The sequence below is a fragment of the Gadus morhua genome, chromosome 21 (assembly GCF_902167405.1).
Source record: "Gadus morhua chromosome 21, gadMor3.0, whole genome shotgun sequence".
NCBI lineage: Eukaryota > Metazoa > Chordata > Actinopteri > Gadiformes > Gadidae > Gadus > Gadus morhua.
The window spans coordinates 15,605,852-15,633,734 of NC_044068.1; the positions used below are offsets into that span (position 1 = coordinate 15,605,852).

Consider the following 27,883-nt stretch of genomic DNA (forward strand, 5'->3'; position numbering starts at 1 on the left):
AATGGCATCCAGGATCACACCAGTATGATGCTCAAAGCACGCGTTTCCTGCTCCACTTTTTCCGGTTGCAGAGATCCATCTACTGCTGCTGCTCACCAGACAACAGAGACATACTGACCGACACGACCACGCCAAGGGGAATGCCGCCACACACACACACATATCTGGACCCACTCCCACGCACAAGCAAGATGGGTACGTCCATTCATTTACAGGGCTGGGTCGGCAGCACAACCTCAGAAAGTATTCCTGTAGCTCCCATTCTGCATTGTTTCTGAAGATTCCTTCCTAGGTCATTTAGGGATGTCCTTTAACTTCACTATAGCGAAGTATGACCAGTAATAGGATTTCAACATGGAGGAAAACGACACATAAAAGTGGTTAAATGTGAAATTATTGTTTGAATTGAATTTGAATGGGCATAAATTAATTGTTTGTTTACACAATAACATAACGCACAGCTGCGTGCTTAATACAATGCATAATAAGATATGCAATGGGCACATTGTTGCGTGTAAATTTGTTCCAATAAATGCCTTTTACCTCTTTGAGTTATGAAGCATACGAAGCATATACTCTACACATCTGTCAACTACAATGTATTGCAAAACTATGTCATTTATTTTGGACAGGCAATCTTATTGACATTGGTTGATAAACCACTTATCCATGTTACAATGAACTAATTACTGTTTCGGTAGTTTCACCACTACCACAAACATCATTAATGAATGACCCTAATAAGTTGTGTTGCCAACTGTAATTACTTGTGATGATGTCTTTGTGGTTAACTGCAGCCATCGATGCAGTAAAAGTAGCTTGGCCTCATTGCTATTGGATGATTTCATGGCAAAGTGTTAGTGAAGCGAGCAGGCGGCAGGTGGTTTATCCAAGCGGATGGACACTGTGACAGCATTGTGTGGTTAATGTATGCCATTGGTTCTTAATTGCCACTCATTGCAATATGCATAAGGAAAGTAGTAGAGAGACCAGCTGCCTGCTGTGGTTTTTAAGCTGGGACGAGTGGGTGTGTATTGTTCCAGACGGATATCATTCCAGAACAGTAATTTAGTAATTAGAAGGGAGAAATTACATATTCAGATCACCGTTGCCAAGTACATTTTAATTGCCTTTGTCAAGGTCGACTTTTAATATTGTGTAACTTTACAGCGGTTGCATGATTGGATCGACGGTAGAACGCTTCTCTCTAAAGCCCACGTCGTTGAAAACATGAGGGCCAGATCCATTCTGACCCGCGGCACACTACAGCTTCAAGGGTGACAAGCAGACTACTCAGAAATTAGTTAGTTGCTTATTAGGCAATGAAAAAGGAAAACGTGTTCCCAAATCACTTTGTTGTGTGTTTCAGCCGAAGAGCTGTGTAAAGGGAACAGGCTTTGTTTAATATTGACTAATTATATTGGTAACGGAGGATTTGGGGAAGTCAGTTATGATTGTTTAACCTCCCAAACCGGTAATGTCTCGTCGATTTCCGCTTCGTTCGCGTTGACCCTGGTATAGACACATTGCTCATAACATTCATACTGCTGCAAATGCAAGGGTCAGTGGACCAATCACCATCACCACTTTGTTACCTCATTCGGCCGTAGATAGTGACTCAACAGACATTTATTAACATGAAAGATTTCAACTTCCAGAAAAGTCTATTGAGTACACGAGCCACTGGCTGCTAGGTACTGAAGAATGTTCCCTCCATTCTTGTCCCACTATTCCGCTGAATATTTAACGGAGCATGGCGGATTCACAGAAATGACATTTATTCTGCAGAAGCCAATTAGCATTTCCCAAAATACATCCAGTCATCCCGGGCGCTGTCTTGGAACGATTGTCATGGTAAATCATATAGATTTAGGAATTTTATAGAGATTGATACTATTTAACGCCCTTGAAGCTCCAACATGATTTGCATGGGTTATTCCAGTCTACTTCACCATGAAGCCAATTTAAAGGTTGCACGGTTCACGTGGATTTTCACATAGGAGAAAATAGGCTTTCAAGGGGTCAGTGTTTGCGTGTCTCTCACAGGAAAATAGAAAAGCTTTCAGAGCGCTCACTCTCACTCTCACACACACACACACACACACACACACACACACACACACACACACACACACACACACACACACACACACACACACACAGCGGTGTTCTCGGTACTCTGGTCGAGCTGGTACTTTATGTATCATCTATATCATCCTTCCCATTAGGACACCATTAGGAACAGAGAGGGCTCCCATCATAAAGCCCCAGTGGCAATGGGTTAGCATCAGACTGTAATCCTCCACCCATCACGCCTCTTAACGTTTCAAGAAGCCCGCTTTCGTTTTTACATCAAGATCTTTGTGTTATTTTATTACCGAACGTTGAGGGTCTCATTGATCGATAAAATGAGCGCAATGGCCGTTAGCTAGACGGGGTCGAGCTGTTCTATTAAGAGGCGTGCATCGCAGTATGGGACCTATATGATGACAAAGCATGAAGGGGCATTTTACTTTTCATTTGCTGGTTCACAAACATTGGCCTAGAGACTTTCTCATTTAAATGAGATTTTCTTTAAGGTACATTAGGTTATATCCTGGCCATAATACCTTTCAGAACATTACCGCGTGGAAATCGAGCGATGCCCCTTAAACCGCTGTACCTCAACACACAGAAAGTGCAGGTGGCCAAACAATGGAAGTGACGTACAGGTTCTTTGTCATGCTTTACGATGCGTTCGATATTGGCAGAGCGTAAACATACCCTTGCACCACCGGTGTGCTCCTATCTATCTACTGGTCTGTCTGTGGCGTTCCCCTGCGACTCGTGTGTGCAACACTTCCATGTATAAAGTGTATCAATCGATGGGCCTGCAGTGTGGCCCACTGGGTGCGAGACCACTCTGGTGCCAACTGCAATGCCGGGACGGTGACGCACAGTCCGGATTCCACCGGTTTTTAGATTAAATTCAAACCTGGCTAAGCCGCGTGCAGAACATTTGGGTTCGGTGGTCGAGAGGACCTGACTGAAGAGAGCAGCGGCGCCTTCCAGGTGTTATCGCTTGATATTTGACAACTGCTCCAGTGAGCAGGCAGCTTGAGACCGCCTGGTTATTCAGAGACTGAACAGAGGGAGGCGAGGAGAAGCAGAGAGAGGAGCAGAGCTGGGGGTTGGATGGGGCTGTGCTAATGACCACTCTGTTGTCTCCCTCATGGCAACAGATGCCAAGCAGACGACTGCCGTTTCTGACAAACAATGTCCGCCCGCCCCCCCACCCCTGAAATGGAAGTCTTCTTTCCCCCTGGCTGCCCCCGAGGCTCGGTACATTTGTGGTAATAGATTTGTGGCACCGGGCCCTCCCTCGCGCTGCAGCCACATGCAATTACATTTCTGATTCAAGAGACGGCAGTGGGGTCGGCTGCCCTGCCCGGCTTCATTACCAGAGCGAGCCCTACTATCCATATCAGCGCGCACGCCAGGTATAAATAGGTGTGAAGCACGGCCTCCACTAGCTATGTAATATTAATCCATTGTTTATTGGTTCCCACAGGCCATGGCTTGTGTTTGTGAGCCTGGTGGTCCTCTGGTCCTTGCTCTGAATCTCCTTATCGTGGCATCATATTTCACTTTAACTTCAGCACATACCCACCACAGATGGACACACACACACACACACACACACACACGCACACAAATAACAACTCCCACCTGCTGTACAAAACACTGACTGGCAGGAATTCATATTCAAGGCAAGAGCTGGTATTAAGTGCAAATTGTCATGCAAGTATCCTCCTGAATGGCCGCCTGGGGGTTTAGCACCGGAGACGAAAGGGATCCTCACGACCTGCTCAGAAGCGTTCGCGCGTGCGTGCGTGTGAGCGTGCGTGCGTATGTGTGCAAGGACACGTGTACAGGCTTGTACGGGTTCACGAGGTCAGCTCCGTGCAGCGGCACGGCCCCCACTCCTGACTGCTGCTTCCCCTCCGGGGCACAAACAGACTCGGAGAAAACAACGCATTATTAATGTGGCCGCATCGCTGCGCCTGTGTGCGTCGATGCGGGCGGGCTCCTTATTGAACTGGCAGGCCGACGGCGAACGCAGCGATGCCCACAGAGAAATGTTATTAATACGGTTTCTTTGTAGCTGCCGAAACGGGGCGAGATGAAACCGCCCTTTGATACTCCGTCCGGTCATTCCGAAGCAGAGTGCGACCGACCACGTGGTTCTCTGCTCGGGCGTGTTTGCGTGTTTGTGTGTCTGCCAGTTTGTTTGTGACGTCGCCCGCACCTGGGTCCTGGCTGCAGCCAGCTCTCCACAGAAAGGTGCGGGGGCCGCTTTGATGGGATTGAGCCGGCTTTCATCTTATGCCAGAGGGGAGAGGAGCAAGGCTGAGCAACTCGCACTAGGGGGAGAAAACGTCGCAAAACACAAGTAAACACACTCGCGATTAGGTGTGATTATACCAATTGGCCAATCTTTTCAAATGATCCGCGCGTAAGAGGATAATTTCTCTGAATTGGGGGAAAACAAAGAAAAAACAACAACGCATAATAGTGAAATTAGCATATTTAGTCAGACAAGAGGCAGAGATATTGAACTTTTATCAATCTTTACATTTTTCATATGGATTGAACCGGTCCCTGCTGTTGTGAAGAAGACAAACACACAAGAACAAAACAAAAGCAAATAACAACCAAACTGACAAATTAACAATAACTCCTAAATGCACAACAGTATTTACAGGGCTGTTTTCTTCCCCACCGTGCTCCGTTAACTCTTTGCACAGGCTGAACAAAACGCCCATTTTAATAAAAACATAACCCTTCACTGTCAAACCGCAGCTTTAGGACAAACACCTGCCAAACCAACACAAAGCCGAAGGTCACTAAAACTATTCCTATTGGGAGTCGTATCTCTGCAACCGGGCGATAATATGAGACGAAGACGGTAGGATCAAGCCGCTTCAATTTGACTGCGTATTGATCCTCAAACATGAGGAAGAGTGTATCTGTGTGATGAGTGCATGCTAATGTGTTGAACCCCGCTCACTCACACATGCATACGGGGGCTTAGCTGGAGTTCCAAGTGGGCTTTGGGCCTCCCGTGGGACCCCCTTGAGAACCGCTGCCTATGGACAGTCGACAGGAAACCCCCCCCCCCCCCCCCCCCCCCTGCAAGCATTGGAGAATCAGACAACCCATTATAACTGTAGTGAAAGCTCAACAAAAACAGAACAAACGAATGAGCTCCCTTCCTTGTAGTTTGTGAACGGGATGGTTTTTGTGAGCGTGAGAGTGGGGGGGAGGACAGAGATAGAACAGCGTGTTACAAGTGTTCTGTGACACCTGGGGAGAGATGTGGCGGTGGAGGACTGGTACGATGCGGTTCTGTTGTGATATCAGCGTTAGCGGTGGCGTCTGGCTCCCCGCTACACACTGGGAGCTGGATGTGTGAGGACGCTTCTCGAGGCTCGTGTACCAGAGAGGGGAGATAATAGGAATCTGTTGATCTGCAGGATCTTCAATTAATCTCTAATTACCTCCCTGTGATCAGATTGTGGGTGAAGTGTTGATGTTTACTCTTTCTCGGAGCGTAACGCAAACACGAGCCGCTCCTTGACATCATGGAAACACATCGTCTGCATAGATGATCGTGTAGCCATCACAAACCACGCTGTCATAAGCTCAGACGCAAAAGAGAACCAAAAAACGAACACAAAAACATAAATAAGGGAAAACCGGGATGGCGCCGTCTTCATTTTTTGTTTGTTTTTTTAGTCTCACTTCGATAAGAACAATTGCAATTTAAGCTACACGCTACACAATAAAGCGAATGGCGCTCGTGGCCGTCGATCAGAGGGGTTCCACAGCCTTGTGGATGCTGGCGCCCACGTGGCGCTGATTAGACTAATGTCCAGGGCCGAGACGGAGCCGTCCGTCCTGCTGCAGGCGACCGGGCGAGGGTGGACACGATGGCGCTGGTGCTTTTTTAAATTCTTGCAATGCGCAATTTGTCCCGTCGTTTGTCCCAAAGCGTGACGGAGCGCGGGCGGGGGGCCGGCGGGTCTACGGCTCGGCGTGGTTGGTCTTCTTGGAGGGCGGCGGGGGCATGAGCTGGGCGTCCGGGTCGGGGGGGTGCTTGCGCCCCTGCGCCGGTTGCTGCACCCCCTGGGTGCTGCGGTCCACCAGGTCCAGCAGGATCTCCTTGGTGACTGGGTGCTGGATGCTGTTACACACGGCTGGACGCACACACACACACACACACACATGGATGGACATACACACACACACCCGCACCCACGGACGGACGGACGGAGGGACACACGGAGGGACACACACACACAAGGACACACAAAGGGTCACACACACACACACACACACACACACACACACACACACACACACACACACACACACACACACACACACACACACACACACACACACACACACACACACACAGGGGAAAGGAAGTCAGTCTAGACTCTGCGATTGCTTCTTCCAGGAGTGTAAAACATTAGATAAGCAACGTTTGACAGATTCCTCGCTAGCCACTTGTTTGAAGATACTTAAAGCGACAGAGGAGCGATCAGTAGCAGAGTTGTGGCGGTAAACACGACGAGGCAAACAAACGCTGAGAACACAACAGTTGGCCGTGATTCTTCTACTGACCAAACTAGAACCTTCCAGACATAATCCAAACAAAACAAGGTCCTCTGACGGGAAAACCAATCAGACGCTACGTTAAAGAATACAGCGAAGACACCGCTCGCAGCCTGGGCAGATAACCCGCTCCAACGGGACACTAAGACAATGATGAGGGGAGAATCGGGTCTCACCCATGGCTGTGTCGTAGGAGTTGGGGAAGCTCTTGTCTATTCTCTGCTTCATGAAAACCCAGGTGTTGTTGGTAAACGTGCACTCGATGATCTTGTTGTCGTACTGCTTCAGATCCTTGGTGGCCTGCACAGAGAGGGAGAGAGGGGGACAGATGGCTCCGTCATGCTCACATTTTATGGTACTTTGCTGCGTATGTGCCGTGATTAATCACTGGTACTGTGAGAATAGTGAATACTAAATTACTATCAATGTCTTTATACAATGATCCATAGAAACATGCCAATGTCCCAATACAGTATTACAATCGTGCCAAGCAAGAACGACTGCGTTAATTTATAATAATCCACTTATTCACTACTTCTATATATATATATATATATATATATATATATATATATATATATATATATATATATATATATATATATATATATGTATAATCTATCAAGTCAAAGAAGCGTAAAACCACGTTGTGAACAATGCATTTTGCTGTTAATTCAACGAAGCAACAGCAAAACAAAAAAATCAGCTAAGCTTATACCAGTGTGCGGTCATTATACACTTCTTTGACTTGATATACTATTGTTGACTGCACATCACCAGCACCTAAGAATCCGAAGGCTGGGACTTCATTCTTTTTTTTTTATATATATAATCTACTATGTCTGAAGACCTTGCATGGTCGAATGTGATTCATTAGGCCAGACCCATTGTGGACCGAACGTTAAATCATATATTGTAGATATTATTTTACATATGCGCCTCCATGTCCTTCAATCTTAGTTTGCTGCAGCTGTCTGTAGGCGAGGCCTAGGATCTCTGTTAAAGGACCAACCGCCTCCACAAACAAATCAACCTTTCAACGTGGGACGAAAAAATGAAGCATCTGCATTCAGTTTGACAGGAAGCCCAGGCTGCGTTTAGCCTGATATGCTATAGTGTGGCGTAGGCTTATATAATATACCGTAATTAATATGAAATATCTATGGATCGGACAGTGGCCAGTATCTATGGAGACAGAGAGCTCCCTTTTTTCTGAATATGCACAGTATTCACATCCGGTCATGAAAAATGTATAAAGCATTAAAAATGTTATCACAAAAAAATGATGTGTTTGAGCGCATAGAACATAAACGCAGCACCATAAAATGAGGCAGAAGTGCAAACAATGAAGAAGGGAGCACAGAGTGTGACACCTGTTGTTATCATCATGATTTCATCATGGCTGTTTTCATCATTTCGTTCATGACTCTTGAACATTTTTAATGGTTTCAAAGTGCTGCCAAACACTTCTCTAGACTAACTCCATTGGGCTCTACTTAAAGAAGAAAGTGATTGGATGATGCCACTGCCATTAAACAAAGGGTTTATCAAACAAACGATAAGGACATTTATTGAAAGCATAAGATTACACAAAGAAGACTGAGTCAATCAATTAAGCAGCCCCCGTCCCCACAATGAAACGCCCCTGCTGTCAAGACGCACACCGTCTTCAGAACGCTGCTTCGACTATTAAAGACCACCCCCGGTTAACGCCTCCATCAGAGGTTTGAGGTCACCCCTAATCTAAACCAGACAATACACACTCCTGCACGCAAATCCCACCGCACAAACGCAGATCAATCATGACAGCTTTGCGTGGCCCGTGGGGGTCCCGACATGCTGACAGAATGCTGGTTGCGGCTTCCATATGTATTAATAACGCATGGGGGGGGGGGGGGGGGGGGTGGGGGGCGTGAGTCAACGCAGACCTTTAAGCAGCCGACGCCCGTTTCATTACCGTCCTCCTCTGTGTAGCGGAAAAGTAGGAGGCGGAAAGTGGGGTTTTAATTTGAGCTCATAAATATCCTATACAATCTATCCCGATGCGATGGGACTTACAGGGGCTCATATATATATTCGTTTTAAGAGTCAGCATATGCTGCAAAGTGAAGGTCACCATCATGTAAATTGGACGGCTGATTGACAGCCCTGTTATGAATATATTTCCAATTTAAAATCAAATATTGCACGACAGTCATAATATGTTGATGACCTGAAGCAAGGATTATCTTCCACTGATGGAATTGAGTTTTTCAACATAAGGGAATACTGCTTCATAACATTGTTCTGACAAAATCGGAGTCTGCGACATAAACTCAGATTCCTCGAAAAGAGGTTGACTATTGACGTCACTTTTCAGACGGAACCCATTGCAGCACGGTCCAAGATTTTCCCCCAAAATGTGTGGAAACCGAGGTTGACGTTGCAGACCGTGATTCGTTCACTGTGCGTCTGCATGAGGCTGTACTCTGCTATATTGACGCATCCCCACTTAAAGGCTAGAATAGCATCAAAAGCAATCCAACCATGATGCAATTATGAGGTTTTTTGATGCTATTGAATCCTTTTATAATGATTCTTTATCGAATTGAACCCTGGTGAGCTCAAGAGAGACACCCCCTTGGTAGACAGTGCCGGGCCAATCAATCCATGCATTAGAGAGTTTGGCGCCTGAAGGCTTTGCAGACGGAGAGAAGAGGCCGCCAGTGCTTTTGGCCAGGGAGAGATGCCCGGGCCAATGGGGGGGGCGGGGGGGGGGGGGACCCACAGACGCCAGCGAGATTGGGGGGAGAGCACTGGCACAAAGGCGATCCGTGAGGAGGCGTGTCGGATCCTGGAGTGCAGGGTGCATCTGGGTACTTAGTGGGGGGCCTGGTTCCTCGAGGAAGTGTTTGAGGGAGAGTGGAAGTGAGCAGACTGGGGGGAGGTGACGGGTTCCTTTCAGCACCAGGAGATGACGACCGGGAGGAGCTACGTGTACTACGACGTCACAGAAACTCCCTGCGAGCGCATTCACAATTATTTACTAAATCATGCATTACTAACAAATAGGGTTGGTTTGAGTGAGGTTGAGCTGTTCAGACAATTGAACAAGAACCCTGAGGCGAGTTTGGACGGTGTAAAGACAGGTAGCCATGAAGAGCTTCGGAAATAGCACATGACACAACAGGCTGCCCTGCTGCTGAGCAGCACTGGTGGCAGCAGGCATGGCTGGGAACCCCCTCCTGCCTCACAAAGGTTGTGCCACAGCACCTTGGTGTTTATCCGCCCTGATCCGCCTGATTAGGCAGCAGGCGAGGGCCTTGTACAGCCGGAGTCTCTGGGTGCGTTTTGGCAAAGACCCTGAGTCCGTGAGTCCGTTCAGTCAAGAAGTGTGTTGCTAGTGCAGACCCCCAGAGCTGTAAATCTTTCATTTTCAAGTTTGTTGGTATCTATCCATCCATCTGCTATATACATTCAATAAGAAATCTGTTACACCGGAGGTTTTTACTTCCTTGAGAACATTGAAAACACAAACTTTTTAATATTCCTAAAAATACATATTTTCCCACTTTAAACTATTATTTTACATCCTCTCTTTCGATATTGAACAATAACAAAGTCTGATATCAACCAGGGCCAGGTACTGTGAAATAATATTTGGGGTACAGAGCACACAATTGCATTTTCATTCACCAGAGGTGCGCTGTAATGAAATTCACTGTCGGAGAAAATGAGAAACAAATGAACAAAACAACATATTCAAACACGCAACTGAAACCACAAAAACTAACCCGGGCAAGCTCCAGCACCGCTGACGTGCTTCGTTCAAAATGAAAGCGTTGCGTTTGAATACTAAACAATGTGGGGGAGAGCGACATTGAGATCAACAGAGAAGGTAGATCCCCATGAGCATTAGCTCCACATTGTGCCCGGCCCCCCCTCAACCTCATCAATGGGCCTCAATATACTTATTCTAAGATTGATGGCAACTTGACGCTGAGGCGTAAACAAATCAGATTGTAATATCCTCCGTACTTTGCTTCACAAGGGAGCGCGGAACCGTGGTTTAATTTCAGACGTAATCAGAAGCGGGCCGAGAGGTCTGGGGAGAATTCTCTGCATGGGTCCATTTTAATCAGGAGGAACTATATGATGGAATATAGACCGGGGTGATGAGAGGCGAGATTACAGGAAATGCAGCAGCCGGCGGGGGGAGAACTAGAAGTTGTCTCAGTAGCGCAGCGGTTCTGTCGATCTCCGGTGAGGAAACGGTGAAACAAAAAAAACAAATACATCTTCAACCTTTCTCCAACCGAGAACCAAATTATTTCAGGTTTTTGATTCCCTTTGGGGCCGGGCTGCACACATCAGAGCACAGAGAGGTTATACCTTCAAACAGAACATGCTTCACCAAGAGTCATCCGAGTGCTCTCACACTCAACAAATCGAGTTGTGTTGGGGTTTGGCTCCGCTCGAACAATTCCCTTTTAAGCCAATTAACACAATTTTGGCTAATGCATTTGCAGCGCTACAAATTTAGCACTCTGACGCCGCAGCTAAATTATCTGTTGCGAGCGCTGGATTTGGAACCAGGAACCAACCACTTGGTTTTGGGTGACATTCGCTGGCTGGCACGCGGGAGCGCGGACGCAGCCAAAGAGTTGGATGTCGTTCTGCGAGCCCTCATGCTATCATTATGTGACGTCAAGCGTCCCTGGAGGGCCAGCGTAATGCTCATCATTATCCCACGCGCGTGGATACCACTCCTCCCATCTGCTGTGACCTGGAGTCTGAGGCCAGAACCAACAACGGGCATCTGTTGAAGAATATCGGTGATTCACGGTACACAAGGACGCCCATTTTATCCTAACCTTGCCAAACTCTCTGTGGTTCTTAAGGTTATGCGGGATGACAGCCCAGGGTTTTCCGATGGAAAGCACCTTGAATACGGTGTTTGTGTCTTAAGACAGAGAAAGGACATGACCTTCGCACAAAAACGAAAGCTTTGCAAAAAATTAACAACATTGAGGTGAAAAAGGAATGAAAATCCCGTCATATATCCAATACCTTATGTAAACTTATGAATCTTCTTCTTCTTCATGTTCTGCAGACCAGAATACCATCTTGGATCAAGTTTCCTTCAACACTCTTCCAAAGTATGACCGAACAACCATGTAGCCGATTTGGGCCAGTACACAACCGTAAATTTTAAGCAAAGGGACTGTATAGTATTGACTAATATACACATCAAATGAGTATGATATGTCTTCAGAGATAAAGAAAAACTTGCTAAATCGAAGTACTGGCAGCAAAGGCATAACCAGTGTTCTCTCCTTTGAAATATCCATCCTGGGTCGGAACGTATGTTTTTGTTTTGGCCCGTGTGTTTTGTTTCACTCTTCTCCGAGTAAACCGGGTTGCCAGAGATTAAACATATTGGCCCACAAACACAGCGGGCCGCAGCCATGGAGGCAAGCAAACAAGCTGGAAGAACTGAGACTGTACTCGACTTTACCCAACCTACAAAGACTCGTCCTCTTTTGAAACAGCACAACATACCGAGCCTTGCTAAACCCCGGTACATCTCGTGGTGTGGTGTTTGAAGATAGAGCTAAGAGCCCAGCCCAGAAGGGTTTCCAGATGGATGCCAGGTGAGCTGGTTTATCATTTGGAAACATAAATAAATCGCAAACCTATACCGTAGCTGATGACCCTACAGTGTACGACTCAACATTTGTCATGGTCAAAATAGAATAATTGCAATGTCTCATAATATTTGTACAATAGTGTTTTTAAGGCTGCTTCCTTGGCCAGGTAACTTTTTTTACTGAAAAAATATGCCAGGTAAAATAATGGTGAACCTCATTAACGACAAAACCGAACCACATTTGAATGTTGCGCGAGCTAGCTTGGATAATCTCCTAAGCTTCGTGAGACCTTCCTGGTCTTACCATCAGTGCTCGGAGGAGAGAGTTTCTAATTGAAACAAACAATGGCGGCGGCCCAAGGAGTGTTGCCATCTAGAGGTTGCAGATGCGGCCAAATCTCCTAATTGTCCCAAGTAGAAACCCTTTTGCTGTATTAATCATGAAAATATTCGGATGCATTAGGGTGGAGGCAGGCAACTGCAGGCCTGGGTGTTTTTCGGCGTTAGGCAGCTGATTTGGCAGCACATCCTGATTAATTGTCGCTCACCTTCATCTGGGCAAAGGGCCTTTCATAGCTGCCGACGAACAGCAAGCCCACCGTCTGGGGGAGCAGCCTGAGTGGGGGGAAAAAGACACAGGTTAACACCAGGGGTAGCCCTCACCGCCACAGGTGCAGCCTTCACATTTTCCAAGACCGATTCCTTGGCAGAGCCTATTAGCATGCTGCCATCCTCAATGATTCACAGGTGACAAAACAATCAAATTCACTTTTTACATCCACCAGCTGCCAACCTAGGGGATCTCGACATGAACATTGTGTGCTTCTTCGACATGGTAGAGGAGGCACAGGCGGTGGAGAGAGTACGACTGCAGCTAGTTAGTTTAAACCGCTAGTTACCACAGCACATGGTTTCATCATCAACGGATGCTGCCAGGATAATCGCTCGACAGACGGTGGGCCACGTCTCCGAACAGTTTATCCACGGTGCCAGGGGACAGAATCAGGTGTGTGTTCGGTGTGTGTGCGTGTGCGTGTGCGTGAGCTTGGGTGCAAATGGAGAAGCATGCGTGTGTTTCCAAGCAACACTTTCTATGAAACACTGGGGAGCACGGCCCACAGATGGCCCCAATCACACATACTGCTCCCCCTTCCCTCCCCTCTCCCAAGCTGAAACACCCACTGCAAATGCTGCACAGTCTTTCTGGATACCCGCTCTGACATTAGGCATAGCATTTCCTTTTTGTTCCATTACACCCCGGTCCAGGGGTTTGGTGTGTGTGCGTGTGCGTGTGTGTGTGTCGCGGGGTGGGGGAGCATTGACGCTGAGATGAATTGGCAGCCTAACGACAGCGGAGGCTTTCATGACACGTTCGAGTTAAGTCAGAGGAGCCCTCATCCAGAGTCTGACAGGGTTAAAATAAGAAGGCCTTGCCCCCCAATGGTCACAGATGCACGCAGGGGGCCAGCGGTTAAAGTGAGGCGGGAGGGAGGAAGCGGCCCACCATTAGCAGGGCCAACCACCCGTGCACCGATGGACGCCCCCAGGGGTGCAGGGCAGTGTTCACATGGACGCGTCCGACACCCACCGCTGCCTCCACACTGGGGTTTCCCTTCCCTCGGATGGAGGAAGGAAGTGTGTTGGGGGGGGTTGGGTGCAGGCTAAGTGTGTCAATAGCCCCTTTTACACACTTTTACCCAGTCTGTTCAAGCCGGGCATGGTGTGGCGTTATTCGACCTCGCCTTCGGTATAAAACGTACTAACATGGAGTGAGGGGGCGATATGGTTTCTTCTTAAGACGACAGATAGATCTAATAGAGCGGTATCGTACCATTTTAGCGTTATCGACATGTTGCATGCGATGCACAGCAACATTGCCTGGGCTTGAAGAGTAGGGTTGACGTGCACGGCTAGTGAACGCACCTCGACGACGCGCCTGTCAAACCACAAGACGCTGACACCGCTTTGTGACACGCCCGCCTCGGATCACGGAGCGGGGCATGCCGTGTAAAGGCACACTTTGATTGGTTCTGTGCAAAAGAAGACAACGCCCAAAAGCCTCTCAATTAAAATCCGCCGCGGCCTCAACAGAAGGAAAGCCGGTTGAAGCCAGTATCCGAAAATAACAAGCGGGTGACGGTGAGATACGACCTGGGAGGTGGGAGGGGGGGTGGGGGTGTGTGTGTGATGAAGCAGACATCGATCTTTGTGAGTGACTGTCTGTTGTGGGGGAAACAACCGGGGAAGAGCGGCATTTTTTTTTAACAGCGCGAGTTGTTACATTTGACCAAGCAGAGCTGGGTAAACAAGTTCAAAGGGTGGCCCATTATAAACTAATTCAAATAAAACTCTGCCTCTGTTTAAAAGGGCAAAACGAGGGTGTAGGGTCACTAGTGGGGAACGGGGGGGGGGGGGGGGGGGGGTTTGATGTGACAACTGGGCCAGGGAGGCTTAAGCGCTCAAACGGAGTCGATGGACTACAAGGCCCCTCATATCTACCACGGGGAACCGGCCTCCCGTCACAGCGGAAGGCGGGGGGCCGATGCCTTTCAACCCCTCGGCCACGCTGGCTCTGGGCTACAACCTGACGCTAAGCTGAGGTCTAAATAAATTGAAGGAGAGAAAAAAAAAAAAGGCCGTGGGTTTCCTCCCCCCATCGCATAACGGAATGTTCGCTTCAGAAACAATTCTATTTGCTCGCGCCGAAACGCCCCGTCGCCACGGGCTGCCGCCGTAATGGCTTGAAAATCGTTTTTTTGTCCCTTTTCCAGGCAAAATCAATAGCATGTGGAGACGCCGGTGCTGGCAGGTGCTGCACTTCAATGACAATGTCAGGGAGGACAGGCGGTCGGCATTGATCAGGCGTCGTCGCAGGATGTGGTAGTTGCCGAAAGCCTCTGGTAAGATAAGCTCAAGTGACAAAAAGGCTTTGGTGGAGCATTGTCTCCCCGCACCCGACATGTCCTAAACCATGGTGGCAGAGCATGGGGCTGGATGACAGGATTCAATCACTTGGATCATTTCCTATGGGTCTAGCACAATGGAAACACATCAGCCAACAGCTTATCGGATATTTACCAAGTAGTCCACCACACCTGACCTGACTCTCAATACTGGATGCATTGAAATAGAACGGGCGCTCTATAGAAACAAGGTGATTTGGATTTGTAAACTATATTGAACACTCCCTTTAAATTCTTATCAGGTCATCATCAATATCCTGCCGTATTAGGGAGTAGCATGATCAGCTGAACCTGCCACGATTCCCTGAATAACTACCACCACTACGTAGATTAGCATTATTATTTTGCCCCATCTTGGGATTCAGGGACCGGCTCTCATGGCTCAAGGTTGAAGCAGGATTCTGTGAACACAAACATTAGCTTTGTGTTGCACTGTGTTGATAAGGGGTCTCTGTGTAACTGGGGTGCGAGAGGAGCCCGATGTGCACGCTCTGTTGTTTTTGGGAGGGGTATAATTACCCTTAACAACCATGCGGTGAAAGCCAACACATTTTTCTAAAAAAAGGACAGCGAGGTCATGGTGACTTTCGTTCCAGTCTTCAATGCTAAACATGCGACATGTGATGTGATTTACATGTGATGCATTTGAACAGTTGGTAATCAAGGAAATATGCACAACAATTAACACTTAAAGAGGTGCAATTGCAATACAGCTGCATGTGAACTAATGGATTGGAAAAGAGTTGAAGCTATGTGTATTACACATTCTCCATTTACGTTGGGGTTTGGAAGGTTGCTAGTTTGATTCCCGGCTCCTCCTAGCTGAGTGTCCCTGACAAGTCACCTGACCCTCACTGCTCCCGACAAGATGGCTGTTACCTTGCATGGTTGACTCTGCCTTCGGTGTGCGAATGTGCGTATGAACCGATGAAAGCCACTTTGGATAAAAGTGAAATACCCTACATTTAAAATGTAAATGTATGTATAAAACATAGAATTGTTAAGACAGGAAAGTATATTTTGCAGCAAGCGTGACACATTGATAGAAATACCCCCCTCTCTATCTAGGAAGTCTGGTATGAGTGACATTTAAAAGGGGTTGGTCAGGTCAGTGGATGCGTGTCATGTCGTCCAACAATTCAGATTTCCGATATGAATCAGAGGGTGGGAGAAGCATATGCTTCTGTGTGATGGCAGCAACTGAAGCCTCTTGCCTCCCGGTGCTACATGCACACCCTTAAGAGACGCTCTGGAAGAAGCGCTGTGTGGGCAGATGAATGCAGACTTCCCTCTGCGACTGCTTCCCTCTTTATTCCACTACTCCCACTCTCTTTTTTTTTTTACAAAGAAACCAAGAGAGATTTGTAGGCCCACGCCAACACACTATACATACGGCAGGGCACTTGCACACAGCTGGCTCGTTTCTCCCCCTTCCACACAATATCTGATCGCTCTCAGACGGAAACAATGGGACTGCTGGACACAAGAGGAGCGGGCGAAGGCTCCGCCGGCCGGCCCTCTGGTTGTAAGGCGGGAGCTTCTTATCTCGTCTTCGTGCCCGGTCCATTCAGTCTGGCTGCGTGTGACCTGTGGCATTCCAGTTGACACGGTCCTCTGTCTGGAAGGAAGCCAACCGCGTCCACTAAGCCCATCACCGCTGAGGTGTTGCCTACCACTGGAGCAACGCTTGCACACCATTTAGCTTGTTTCTGCTGGCACAAGTAATGCGCACGGGGCCCAGGACCAATGTCGTTTTATAGGGTTGTATTTCTTGTGACTAATTAGATCTAAGTTAGGTGTTGATACATTTTTGTTCAAAACTGACTGAGGGCTGAGAAAGGGCTGAGAAATGGAGTGCGTTGAAGTGGTGGTGGCATTATTTCACAATAAATCCTCTTTCATTATTAATGCTGTATCAAAACAAAAGACACTGGGGCCCTGAATTATGCGAACACCAAAAAATAAACAAAAGATATATACATTTTTTAATCGGTATAGTGGTCGAAATCGAGTTCACTTTCAGTTTAAGCTGAATGTAAATGTCACACGCATATTGACGCGCACGCGATGCGTTACCCTTGGTGAACACAGCTCGGAGGTCCTGTCTGTTTGGCAGACACGACACGTCCGCACAAACAGTACACGCCTGCGGATACACACACACTCTAGCACGCTCTGACAGCCATTCATCAGGTTCTAACGGTGGAGAACCTGGGGACTGAATGGAGGCGCTTCGAGGGCTTTCACTACACTGAGAAACGACCCCGTTAAGAACCCCACTTTTAGTTTGCCCGGCAACAGTGAGACTCACCCCTCTCCGCCGACCTTGGTGATCTTGAGGCGAAAGTCCACCGAGTTGTGGCTGGGAGGCTTCCACTTGAGGATGTCGTCACAGCGGCCGGCCTTGTATCTCTGTAAGAGAACCAGCAGAGGAGTCCGTCAGGGGGCCTTCCACCTCACCGTGCAGCCGGGAGCGCACGCCTGAGCGGGAGCTGTACTTATTAACGTGGAGTGAAAACCTATCCCCCCCCAGGCACAGGGTTAATAGGATGCAAACGTAAAATGCCATTTGGCCCAGTCTGCCGGTGCCATTATGGGCTTGATTTGATTATTTGTGGATGGAGAAAGATTAGTGATGTTACGTTCACAATTTCCTGGGAGTCAAAAAGCAAACGCGCGCAGGAAAATAACATCATTGAAGTGAATACAGATACGATTGAAGAAAGACGGTACAATTCAGTGCTTTACAATCTAAACAAAACATACGGAACGACATGTAATTGTATATTACACTTAAGTCCAATGACTAAGTGGGGGGTAGAGATTAATATCAGACTATACAAAGTCGTCATAGCCTCCTGATAAACACAACACCACAACGCCATGTTTGTGTGTCTCACCACGGCGATAGAGTAAGCATGTACCCCCGCAACATGCTTGCCTTAATCATGCTCATCATTTATGCATATGTGACATTTGAAGAGGACATGGAACAAGTGCACCGGAACGTGAGCCACGGAGAGGCTCGGAGGGAGGGGGCGGGCATAGACGAGCGAATGCCATCTCCGTCAGGTTGCCCCGGTAACAGTGAAGTCTACTGAGAGGGGATGTGTGCAGGCTCTCGAGAACATTGTCATGCAGCAACATGACTGACTGCAGGTTCCATGTTGACAATCCACATGCTCTTTATGCACACGCACGCACGCACACACACACACTCACACTTAATCACAAATAGCCTTGCTGAACCACAAAATCTACAAAGAATAACAAATACGGATATGAGGATCAGAGTGAGAAACAAACAAAGTCCTGATCCTCAAATATACCCCAGTCTATACTAAAACAAAATGGAAGCTGTGGCCAAAAGAGGAAGCACTGTTTGTATAATAAATCTCTTTTCACCGCCACCCGTGCTACCAACTCAACTATGCCACCAAACAGGCTGTCAGTATGTATTTATTTTGTTCTAAAATCAAATGTATGTACGCCTATATCTTTCAGTCAAATACTTCAGATATTTTTGCCCACGTATTTGATATGCTTACGATAGGGTAAGCAATGTATTCTAGAAGCATTCTTTATCGTAATTGGTGAAATTCTCATACCATGCTGTCCGTCCGGTATTAAAAAATCAAATGCTCAGACAAAAATATAGATCTGGTATCTGTGGCTGTAGCATGCCTGTAACCAGCCCGTCCAAGCTGAGCATTTGACCCGCACAAAAATTGCCGGATGGCCTAGCTACTCTACACCTACCTAGCAGGCTACCTGCGTGGCCCGTGCACACACCGCGCCCAGAATCCTCCTACACAAGTTGCTAAAGCTAGGGAGCCATTCACGTGTTTGGTTGGAGGTGTTTAGCAGGGCGGCCTAAAGGAAGGGGTTCGATGTTTTGAGTTCGGTACCTAACCCTTTCTTAAATGTTGTGGATTATGGGGAAATTAATAAATAAGACCTATTTGAGCCATAAATGATAAATCCATTCTTCGATTGTAAAGCTTGTATAAATTACATTGTTCTAACTTCTTTAAACTCTTAAATTGACCTCCTAATTCAGAACTAATTCTTTGTCTTTTAAAAAAGTCAAACCAATTCACTTAAAATTAAAGTTCATAATGGCCTTGCTGTTACTTCAGAAAAATACCTATTACAGATTTAATCAGCGAGAAATTGACTTCTCCACTCAAATGTAGAGAGATGCAAAGTAAGCCAACTCCTTTGTTCCTGATGGAGCTGCATGAGTGGGAGATGGCCTTCAAGGGCCTTTTGAAATACTCCTGCCTTACAAAGGCTATTCAGCACAGACAGCTTTGGTGCAACACAAGAGGTCAACATTCTTTTGATGTTATACCTCTTTACTCTCCAAAAACATATTTTCTCTTGAGGACGTGGGAGTACAGAACATTCACAACATTCCACTTGCCTGCATCTTGGATAAAGGCAAGCAAGTAATGGGAGAGACACCTGAACCTTGGCATATTTGACTTATTTTGCATTTCTAGCTCATCTAAGACAGTGGATAAAACAACAAGGCATTAAAAGTGTTTTGAATAAAAAAGAAGATCAGAAATATACTTTAAAAGCAGGGTTACACACAAAACAAACTATTGCAGATTTCCCTAAGTGGATTTTGTGTATCGTTCTGTGCACTTTCATAACCGGAAGGAACTTAAAGGTGCAGTACTTAGTGGCATCTAGCTTGAGGTTGCAACTAAGGAAATCCCATTCTCTCCAGAGCCGTTTGTCCATTCTGGACTACTGTAGAAACATGGAGTATCATCATGGCGGACTCTGTGGAAGAGGACCTGTTCCCTATGTAGATACACTCCACTCTAACGTATTTGAAAATACATTTCTAATTTTCATGGGATAATACACATTCTAACAAACCTCTGGATAGTATATTCAAGATGTTCAAGGTAGATGACACTCAATGACTGGCTAGCCTTTGGTGCCCAGCGTCCAGCCATGTCCGACTCCATTCAATGTCAGACTCGGCCGATTGGCAAATTTCTGGGGCCATGGTTACAAATAAATTTGGCAAATAGCTATTGATTTTTTTTTACTGTTTGTTTATTTTGCATTGAAATGAACTCCCTCTATTCGGCCAGGGAAACATAGAAATCTTCAATATAAAAATAACTGTTTTAAGTCCAACAACTATCTTTGAATGAGCACAGTTCAATCATACAACCGTATGAAACCTTTAATATAACCTTCTTTAACATGAAAAAGATAACTTAAGAAATTGATGCGACACAACAGATAAACATGGAATGCTGCCCTCAGTGAACGTTATATGATAACAGCTTGTTTACTGCCTGCTAAATTAATAAAGCTTCATATTGCAGAGATGTCATGCAAAGACATAGAAACCCATTGACCAGTGCCAGCTCACTTCAAAGACCACCCAACAACCCTTTGTCTTCCTCCTGCTTTACCTAATTTCTGTTTGTCTTTTCAGGCAAGCATTCGCATGCAGAACAATGTTTTCATTAATGAAGTAGAAAAACTGATCCTTACTACAGATATATGTCATCCATCCAACCAAGCTCCTTTCTGTTTGATGATGTGTTTTTGTGTTTAAATTGTCTCTCAAGAACATTCTCATTTAGGCAGGACCCACACATACTGTGGAATATAAAAATGTACACTCGTACTTTGCAAACTAATGATGTGGAACCCCATTACAACCACGAATCAAATCAAACAAGATCAGTCTTCATGGCACGACATGTCTGCACAAATGGTTGATGAAGAGAAAATAAAGTTGCCAAACATGTTGGCTAATTACAGGCAATAATCTTGTCTCGTGTCTTGCCATTGGTGCCATGACAGACATATCTGAAGGGCTGCCTACCTCTGTATGTGACGATTCATATTTTAGACCACTACTGGCTTATTTCAACCAATCAGGGCATCCCTTAACTGATTGGTCCAGGGAACCCACCAGGGGAATCAAGATAGATAAATGTTAAATGGCCTCCGATGCCAAGATCTGAAAAGTCGTGGAAAAAGTCATGGAGTGTTTGCCAAGCTGTAAGTACACACAAAATGCTCTGGAGAATTGGAAAAAAGGAAAATGGTTGTTTGGCCAATATTAATTAATTCACTAATTATTACATTTAAATGAAATAAATAAATGTGTTCTATGTGTGTTCTAAATATTATACTGTTGGATTTCAGTCAGATGTCACTGTCAAACGGCAGGCTTTGGTGGGCAACGCGTTAACAGCTACTGTTATTTTTATCCCACGTTTGGGTTTCCTTTTAATAGATTTCTGATGGCGGAATTAAAGCTCCACCTTGGCCTTTGGTGGCGTTTCTATGAAAGAGGCTTGAGAGATTGGGCGGAACACCTCCTTATATAGTATTTGGGGGCCTTGACTGAAAGCTGGGATATACTTGAGGCCCTGATAGACAACAAACTCTTATGGTATGTTCACCAACAGCAATTATTGACAGGGAACAATATCGTCATTGCGCTGTATGGGCCGCTTGTTTAATATCGACAGGAGTTTCCCTTGCCCCTCAATGTCATACAAATGTGCATCATACCTCACATTCCATATTATAGATAACAAATAATTACAGACACTAGGTACTAACATAGTCCTTCACATTGTGTTTCTGACCCAATGTAGGCAGCTGTGTATTGGGTGGCATGTGGGAAAGGTTGTACTGTTGAGATAGAGCACCCTGCACACTTAAAGGCCAGATGTGGCGCCTGGTTTTAGTCGCAAACTGGCCATTTTGTCTGTTTGAACACACCACTTTCCATTTAATTGTAAGTCTATAAGGGTCTTCAGTCAATCTGTTTGTTAATCACTATGAAAGTCACTTAACAGTCAGTGAGTAACATTCACTTTCCTCAACTTGCATCCACATTTGCTCTCTTCCTTAAGATAATTCACAATAATTTATACTTATAATGCCACTCATGAGTTTTGAAATTGTACTAATAACACCCAAGCGTATAAACACAGAGTTAGTAGATGAGCTTAACTCCCTCCAATGAGATGAGAGGATTAGATGGGTGATTGTGTTGTTTCATCATCAAAATCATCAGAACGGGGTAGTAAAACAGTTACGATGAGTTGATGGATGCACTATCCCTCGTCCCACTATTGAAAGCGCTATTAAAACGTCTACGTTTTGAAACCATAAAGCCGTTGCTACACCGTGTGTCTGGTCTCACTCTCAAAAAGGGACATTGGTGCATTATTTTTTCTATGCAAAGCAGTTTTCGAAACATAACAAAAGAGAAAATGGTTGGCTTAAGGTGCTTTCACAGCAGACGTGTGGAAAATAAACAATGCGAAAATGGCCGCGGTGCGACTATGCTCCATATTCCTATATAATCGTGTAAGCCTAGAGAAGAGGAGCCTTTCAACAAAATATCCAATGTATTCAGAGGTTTCAATTACACCGGATAAGCTAGTGTAGCAACTGGCTGTTGGCGGATGAGGCGGATTATGATGGAGTGAGGGAGTTTTGGAAACGTTAAATAAGCTCTCTCTTTTAGAAAGTTGGCCAAAACTAAACAGTTGGGACACAACCACACATCCTTGCACACCATGTAATCAAAAAAAGTAAACGTTTGCTTGTAACGCCAACGTCGACTTCCAGCACTATTCCATGGGATGTAAGTGCAGTGATTAATAACACCTGCATCAATTCCATTCTTTGATTTTTACAATGTAATCAATGGCTTGTTGCCTTCAAGCCATGCAACAACGAAACCTAAATGTTGGGAACAATGTGTGTGACTACGTGAAGCATTGACCACTAGTATCTGAACATTGAGGATGATGCCTTCAAGGAATGACTGAGGAAGCCGTTCACACACTCATTATAGAATTTATACAATCTTTCCCATAAGAGATTCCTCAACATACGTTATATTGTTTGCAACTTTTGTTCTAAAGGTTTCACAATGAGGCCCTAGAAAGAGTAAGTTATGGATAAAGTTTTGCCCAGGTTGGTTTAAGCAGTGCAACTGAGCAACCTACAAAATTAAAGAAAGAAAACAAAATAAAATATATGTGAAAAGCAGCACACAGCAGACAAAACAAACACCAGCCAATTTCAAGAGCAATTGAGAAGCTAGTGTTGGGAAATTGAAAGTGGAAACAAACAACCAACATATTATAGTAGAGAGGCTTTTCTCTACTTTCTTTTATAAAATTAGATAAATTGAAATGGAAAAAAATGTATGCGACGAAATAGTGTTGTGGGGAAAATATAACAGAACCTCTATTTAAAGAATGCTCAAGTGATTTTAAACATCCGTAGTGTTGATGATCCGTAGATCATTCATCATAATTCAAAGATTGTGATTTTTTTTTTCTTGTGAATGTAATGGTATCCTCTACATCTTTAAAGGTTGTACACCTAGTCTGGACACCAGGAAGGAATGGAGGTACAGCCGTCTCCCTGAGGGCTGTGGGGGGGGGGGGGATGATGTGCCCCTGGGTGCCTGCAGGGAGCCAGAGAGCCAAGAGTGTTTTTTTCTTAATCTACAGTAACAAGAGAAGCAACGCAAAATGGCCTTTGTTGACAAGCATATCCGGCAGGTGTTGTTGACTCATTAGGTATTAATATCCGTCTAAAAGGAAAGTCAAACCCGAGTTGAGAGGAATTGATTTCTTGAAGGGTGTTTTTTTTTTTCATTTACTTTGCTCGAAAAGTGTAGTGGGATCCGTGCTCCAGAGTTTGATTGAAACTGACCAGCTTGCCGAGGCGTATAAGCTCACCTAAGCTCCCAAACACACGTCTGACAATGAAAAAGACTAAAAGCTTTTGCATGACATAACCTGGCTTCCCCATCACACAACCTTAAAGATTCTGCTCATCTTGGGGTACGAGTTCACTGCCACTGCAACTGCTGGAAAAAGGCATCATTGATGAGACCCCTCCCCCCTTCCTAAATGGCTTTCTGCAAATTGGCATGCATAACACAGGCAAGTCACTGTGGATGGCTAAACACAGTACAGTTATCAATAGCCTCCCTTTGACCTTGTTGCTTTCATGCCATTGCAATAACACAGAACATACATTTTCGGAACAAGGTGCCTGACTCTACGTGAAGAATTGACCACTAATATATACAGTACACAAGACGTATACATTAAGGATGGTGACTTCCATGCCACCCTAGCTTTTGATCTAGGGTGGTCTACCGTTTTTACATTGAGGCCCTAGTAAAATTAAGCTATAAATAAAGTTGTGCCCAGGTTGGTGAAGCAGTGCAATGGAGCAACCCAGAAAGTGCTAAAAAAATTAGATGTATATAAATGTATATATTTGAAAAGCAGCAACCACCAGCATATTTCAGAAGCAATTGAGCAGCTAGTGTTGGCACATTGATTTGAGTTAAGTGACACATCAATGGGGTGGTTGTAGCGTTTCAATTGTGATGTGGTGGTGGGGCAGACAGCAGCGCTATAATCCATGCATCTGCTCATTTCATTGTTAGTCAATTTTCTTTTGGAGCTTTCCCGGACCTGATGGATCACGCTGTAAGTATAACCTCTGTGGTAATTGCTTTGTAAATTATCTGATTTCGAAAATATAAAGAGAGAAAAAGAACAAAGTTCAAACACAATACAAATATGGTTGCTGCTAGTTTAGGGCTTTACATGTAGTCTACTGCGGAAGCCATTCAAAGGGTCAAACCGACTAGAGACAACTAATCATGTCAGTCTAAATTCATGCAAAAGGACAATGTGATCATTAAAATATTTTTATGAAGTTTTTTATTTTATTTTAAGCTCTCACAACCTCAGCATCAAATTAGTTGGGGCAGTGAACCTATGAGATGTTTGACGTGCCTGCCCTTCATAATCTCCATGTTAGCTAAGCCACAAAGCTCTCAAAGCCAATTTTGGCAATATTGATCAAGGCCTCGTGAAAATGCCTTGTCTAGGTTCTGATTATTTGCTTGGAAAAAAAACACACTGAGTTCTCCTGTGATGTTCGGCAAGAGGCCATGGCAATCAATACAAATATAATGTTACACAACCGAGTTGATGGAAGGTAGGAAATGCCTCTGATTTGTAGATAAAAGGGCTGGATAAGAAATATTGGCACGTAGACTTGGTGCTTTTATCAATGCCTTTTGTTCTTTCTCTGTTAAAGTCTTTCTTTATCCTTTTACTCTCTGCAGTAAATTACACTTATAGTTAGGGCTGAACGATTAATCAAATTCAAATTGAAATCGCGATGTAATAGAACGCGGTATGCAAATCACAAAGGCTGCGATTAAATAAAAAAAAGTGATTTGTTACTTTGACTGACTGGAAATCAGTACGATATTTTTTTTAATTTTTTTATTTTACAATTCAATAATTAAATAAAGAAGTTTATGATATAAATCCTTTAGGCCTGGCCTAAAGGATAGACAACTTTTTATGTTGACTGCTTCCAATGTTGTGTTGGTCATACTAAAGAATGATTTATTTATTTTTTTGTGAATAATACACAACATAAGGAAAAATAATGGTCAAAATAATCGCAATTCAATTATTTCCCGCAATCAATCAGCCCTACTTATAGTGTTCTTGACTTGGGTTTATTATTTAATAGAATATAGTTTTTTTTATACACCTTGCAGTCACCAAAATATTGAAATACCAAAAGCTACACAGATACTACTAAATTACACATCTGCATTATGTTTAAATTAAACGTTTATTTACACTTCTACCACCACTGGGCTATTGCCAAGTGGCTTTAATTGACTGTGTAAAAAGGCAATTAGCCGGTGTTAAATGAATTGCCTAGGTGAATTCTGTCATCGCTAGAGCAGAGGATTTTCCTTAATCACCATTCTGCGATAGGGCAGTAAATCAATTGACATGACTGAAAGCATTAGCTTTAATTGACGCATCAAGTCAACAAGAACACAACACAGCAATAGCAACAATTCATCTCAGAATGTAACAAACAAAAGAAAGCAGGTTTTTCAAACAGCTGGGGTCACACTAGCACTACCATTACCATGCAAGTGAGAGGCTGAGTCACGATTTCGAACACTCAATCAAAAAGGAAAGTATGCATTTATGAAACTCTTGGTCTCTTTACGCAAAAATGTATGGTATGAATTCTTAATGAGCCCAGTAATCATGTTCATAATTAGGCTGGAGATGATGAATAAAGAATAAAGTCAAACAAATAGAATGAACTGCTCCAATAATCCAAAGAAAGATAATCTTACTGAAGCATGAACAGCATGAACTGCATGAAGCCAATTGTTCGATATTGTCAATTTCCCTAACCCTCCGTGGTGCATGGCTGGGTCTGCCAATGGGAACTTGTTTATGTCCGGGTGTGAGCAACTCAAGGGGCAGATATGAGGTCTCCCAATATTACATACAATAATATTTATCGACTATGTGGTTAACATCATGTCGTCTCATTGTTCCGTGGTTGGTTTTGCAGTATGTAGAATAAATATAGATGAACATTGCAATAAACCTCTCGTCAAACTTTTGTGCGGCATTTAAACAAGCATATATTCCTTGAATGAGATGCTGAAAGGCATAGTTCTGTGGTAATTGGAATTCGCAAACGTAAACATAGCCGTTCCATCCGCGCAGCATTACTTTATAACTTGATTAGGGCACTAAAACAGCAGGACTCTGAACACACTGCCAGGTGACCCACTGTATTTCCTCTTCAGTATATGCTGGCTTAAATAAACATCCGTCACTCAGGAAGATCTGCAGATTAGTATTAATTGCCATAAGCCATTGCAAAATCTCACAGTCTTCAGGTTGCCTACAGGGCAACGGATACTAACTGATCCAGACGCCAAGCCATAATGGCCAGTGGGATTTTGAAGTGAGGGTTAGGGTGGGAATAGTAGAAGAAAGAGGCTTACATTAAACCTACGTCATCTCAATTGGTTATTTTCAATTTGCTGTTGTTAAAAAAAGTGCCCATATTCAATTGAATCCTGTGCCATTTCTTATTGATAGCAGTTCACCAACTAGTGAATATGTACATAGAGTATTTATACATGGACCAGAATAAAACGTTCATGGGACACTCATGATCTACGACGACATTGCACTTTACAAGGAATTCAAAGTGTTTCCCAGACCCGAAAACTGAATGAGGAAGGTCTCTTTAGGGGCAGCCTTGCGTTTTGTCATTGTTCAGTCTTGACATTAGAAATGGGCTAATGTCAGTTATAGGAAAGGATGAGCAATGTGATAAATGCTACCTTGATATTTTTGACTTTCCAGGCTGATTTTTCGTGATTGGCTACCTGGGGACACTTAGATACAGCAGAAGATCCAGAACCAATGAAAAACCCTGCAAGCTTCACTGTGGTTTAATATAAATTATGTTATTTATTTTTACGAAAATAAATAAAAAGAAAGAAAAGAAGAAACACCTCAGACACCCAAGCACATTGATATTCTAACACAGAAGGACCTTCCTTTCTCTGAGGAAAACAACCAGGCCATGTGCGTCTCATGCACCACATTGGAGAGCGAGTGAAGGTGACCACAGAGTGGGACAAACAAACAGTGGGTGGCGGTGGCAAGCTGTTATCCTGACACTGAGGAGGGCGGCTCCAACCAAGCTAAACAACCAGAACCTCCCATGTACCCAA

At 44.8% G+C, this 27,883-nt stretch overlaps 1 protein-coding gene across 1 annotated transcript in view; it reads right to left on the reverse strand.

The window, feature by feature from the left end:
* Window positions 1–4,549: 4,549 nt before the first annotated feature.
* The window catches only part of rngtt (RNA guanylyltransferase and 5'-phosphatase), a 67,624-nt gene continuing 44,290 nt past the window's right edge, over window positions 4,550–27,883 (reverse strand). The window contains exons 13-16 of the mRNA XM_030345403.1: window positions 17,567–17,667; window positions 12,841–12,907; window positions 6,840–6,963; window positions 4,550–6,239 (exon numbers count right to left, since the gene is read on the reverse strand). Coding sequence (XP_030201263.1) covers window positions 6,067–6,239; window positions 6,840–6,963; window positions 12,841–12,907; window positions 17,567–17,667 — 465 coding nt within the window. The 3' untranslated portion in view covers window positions 4,550–6,066. The remainder of the gene's footprint in view (window positions 6,240–6,839; window positions 6,964–12,840; window positions 12,908–17,566; window positions 17,668–27,883) is intronic.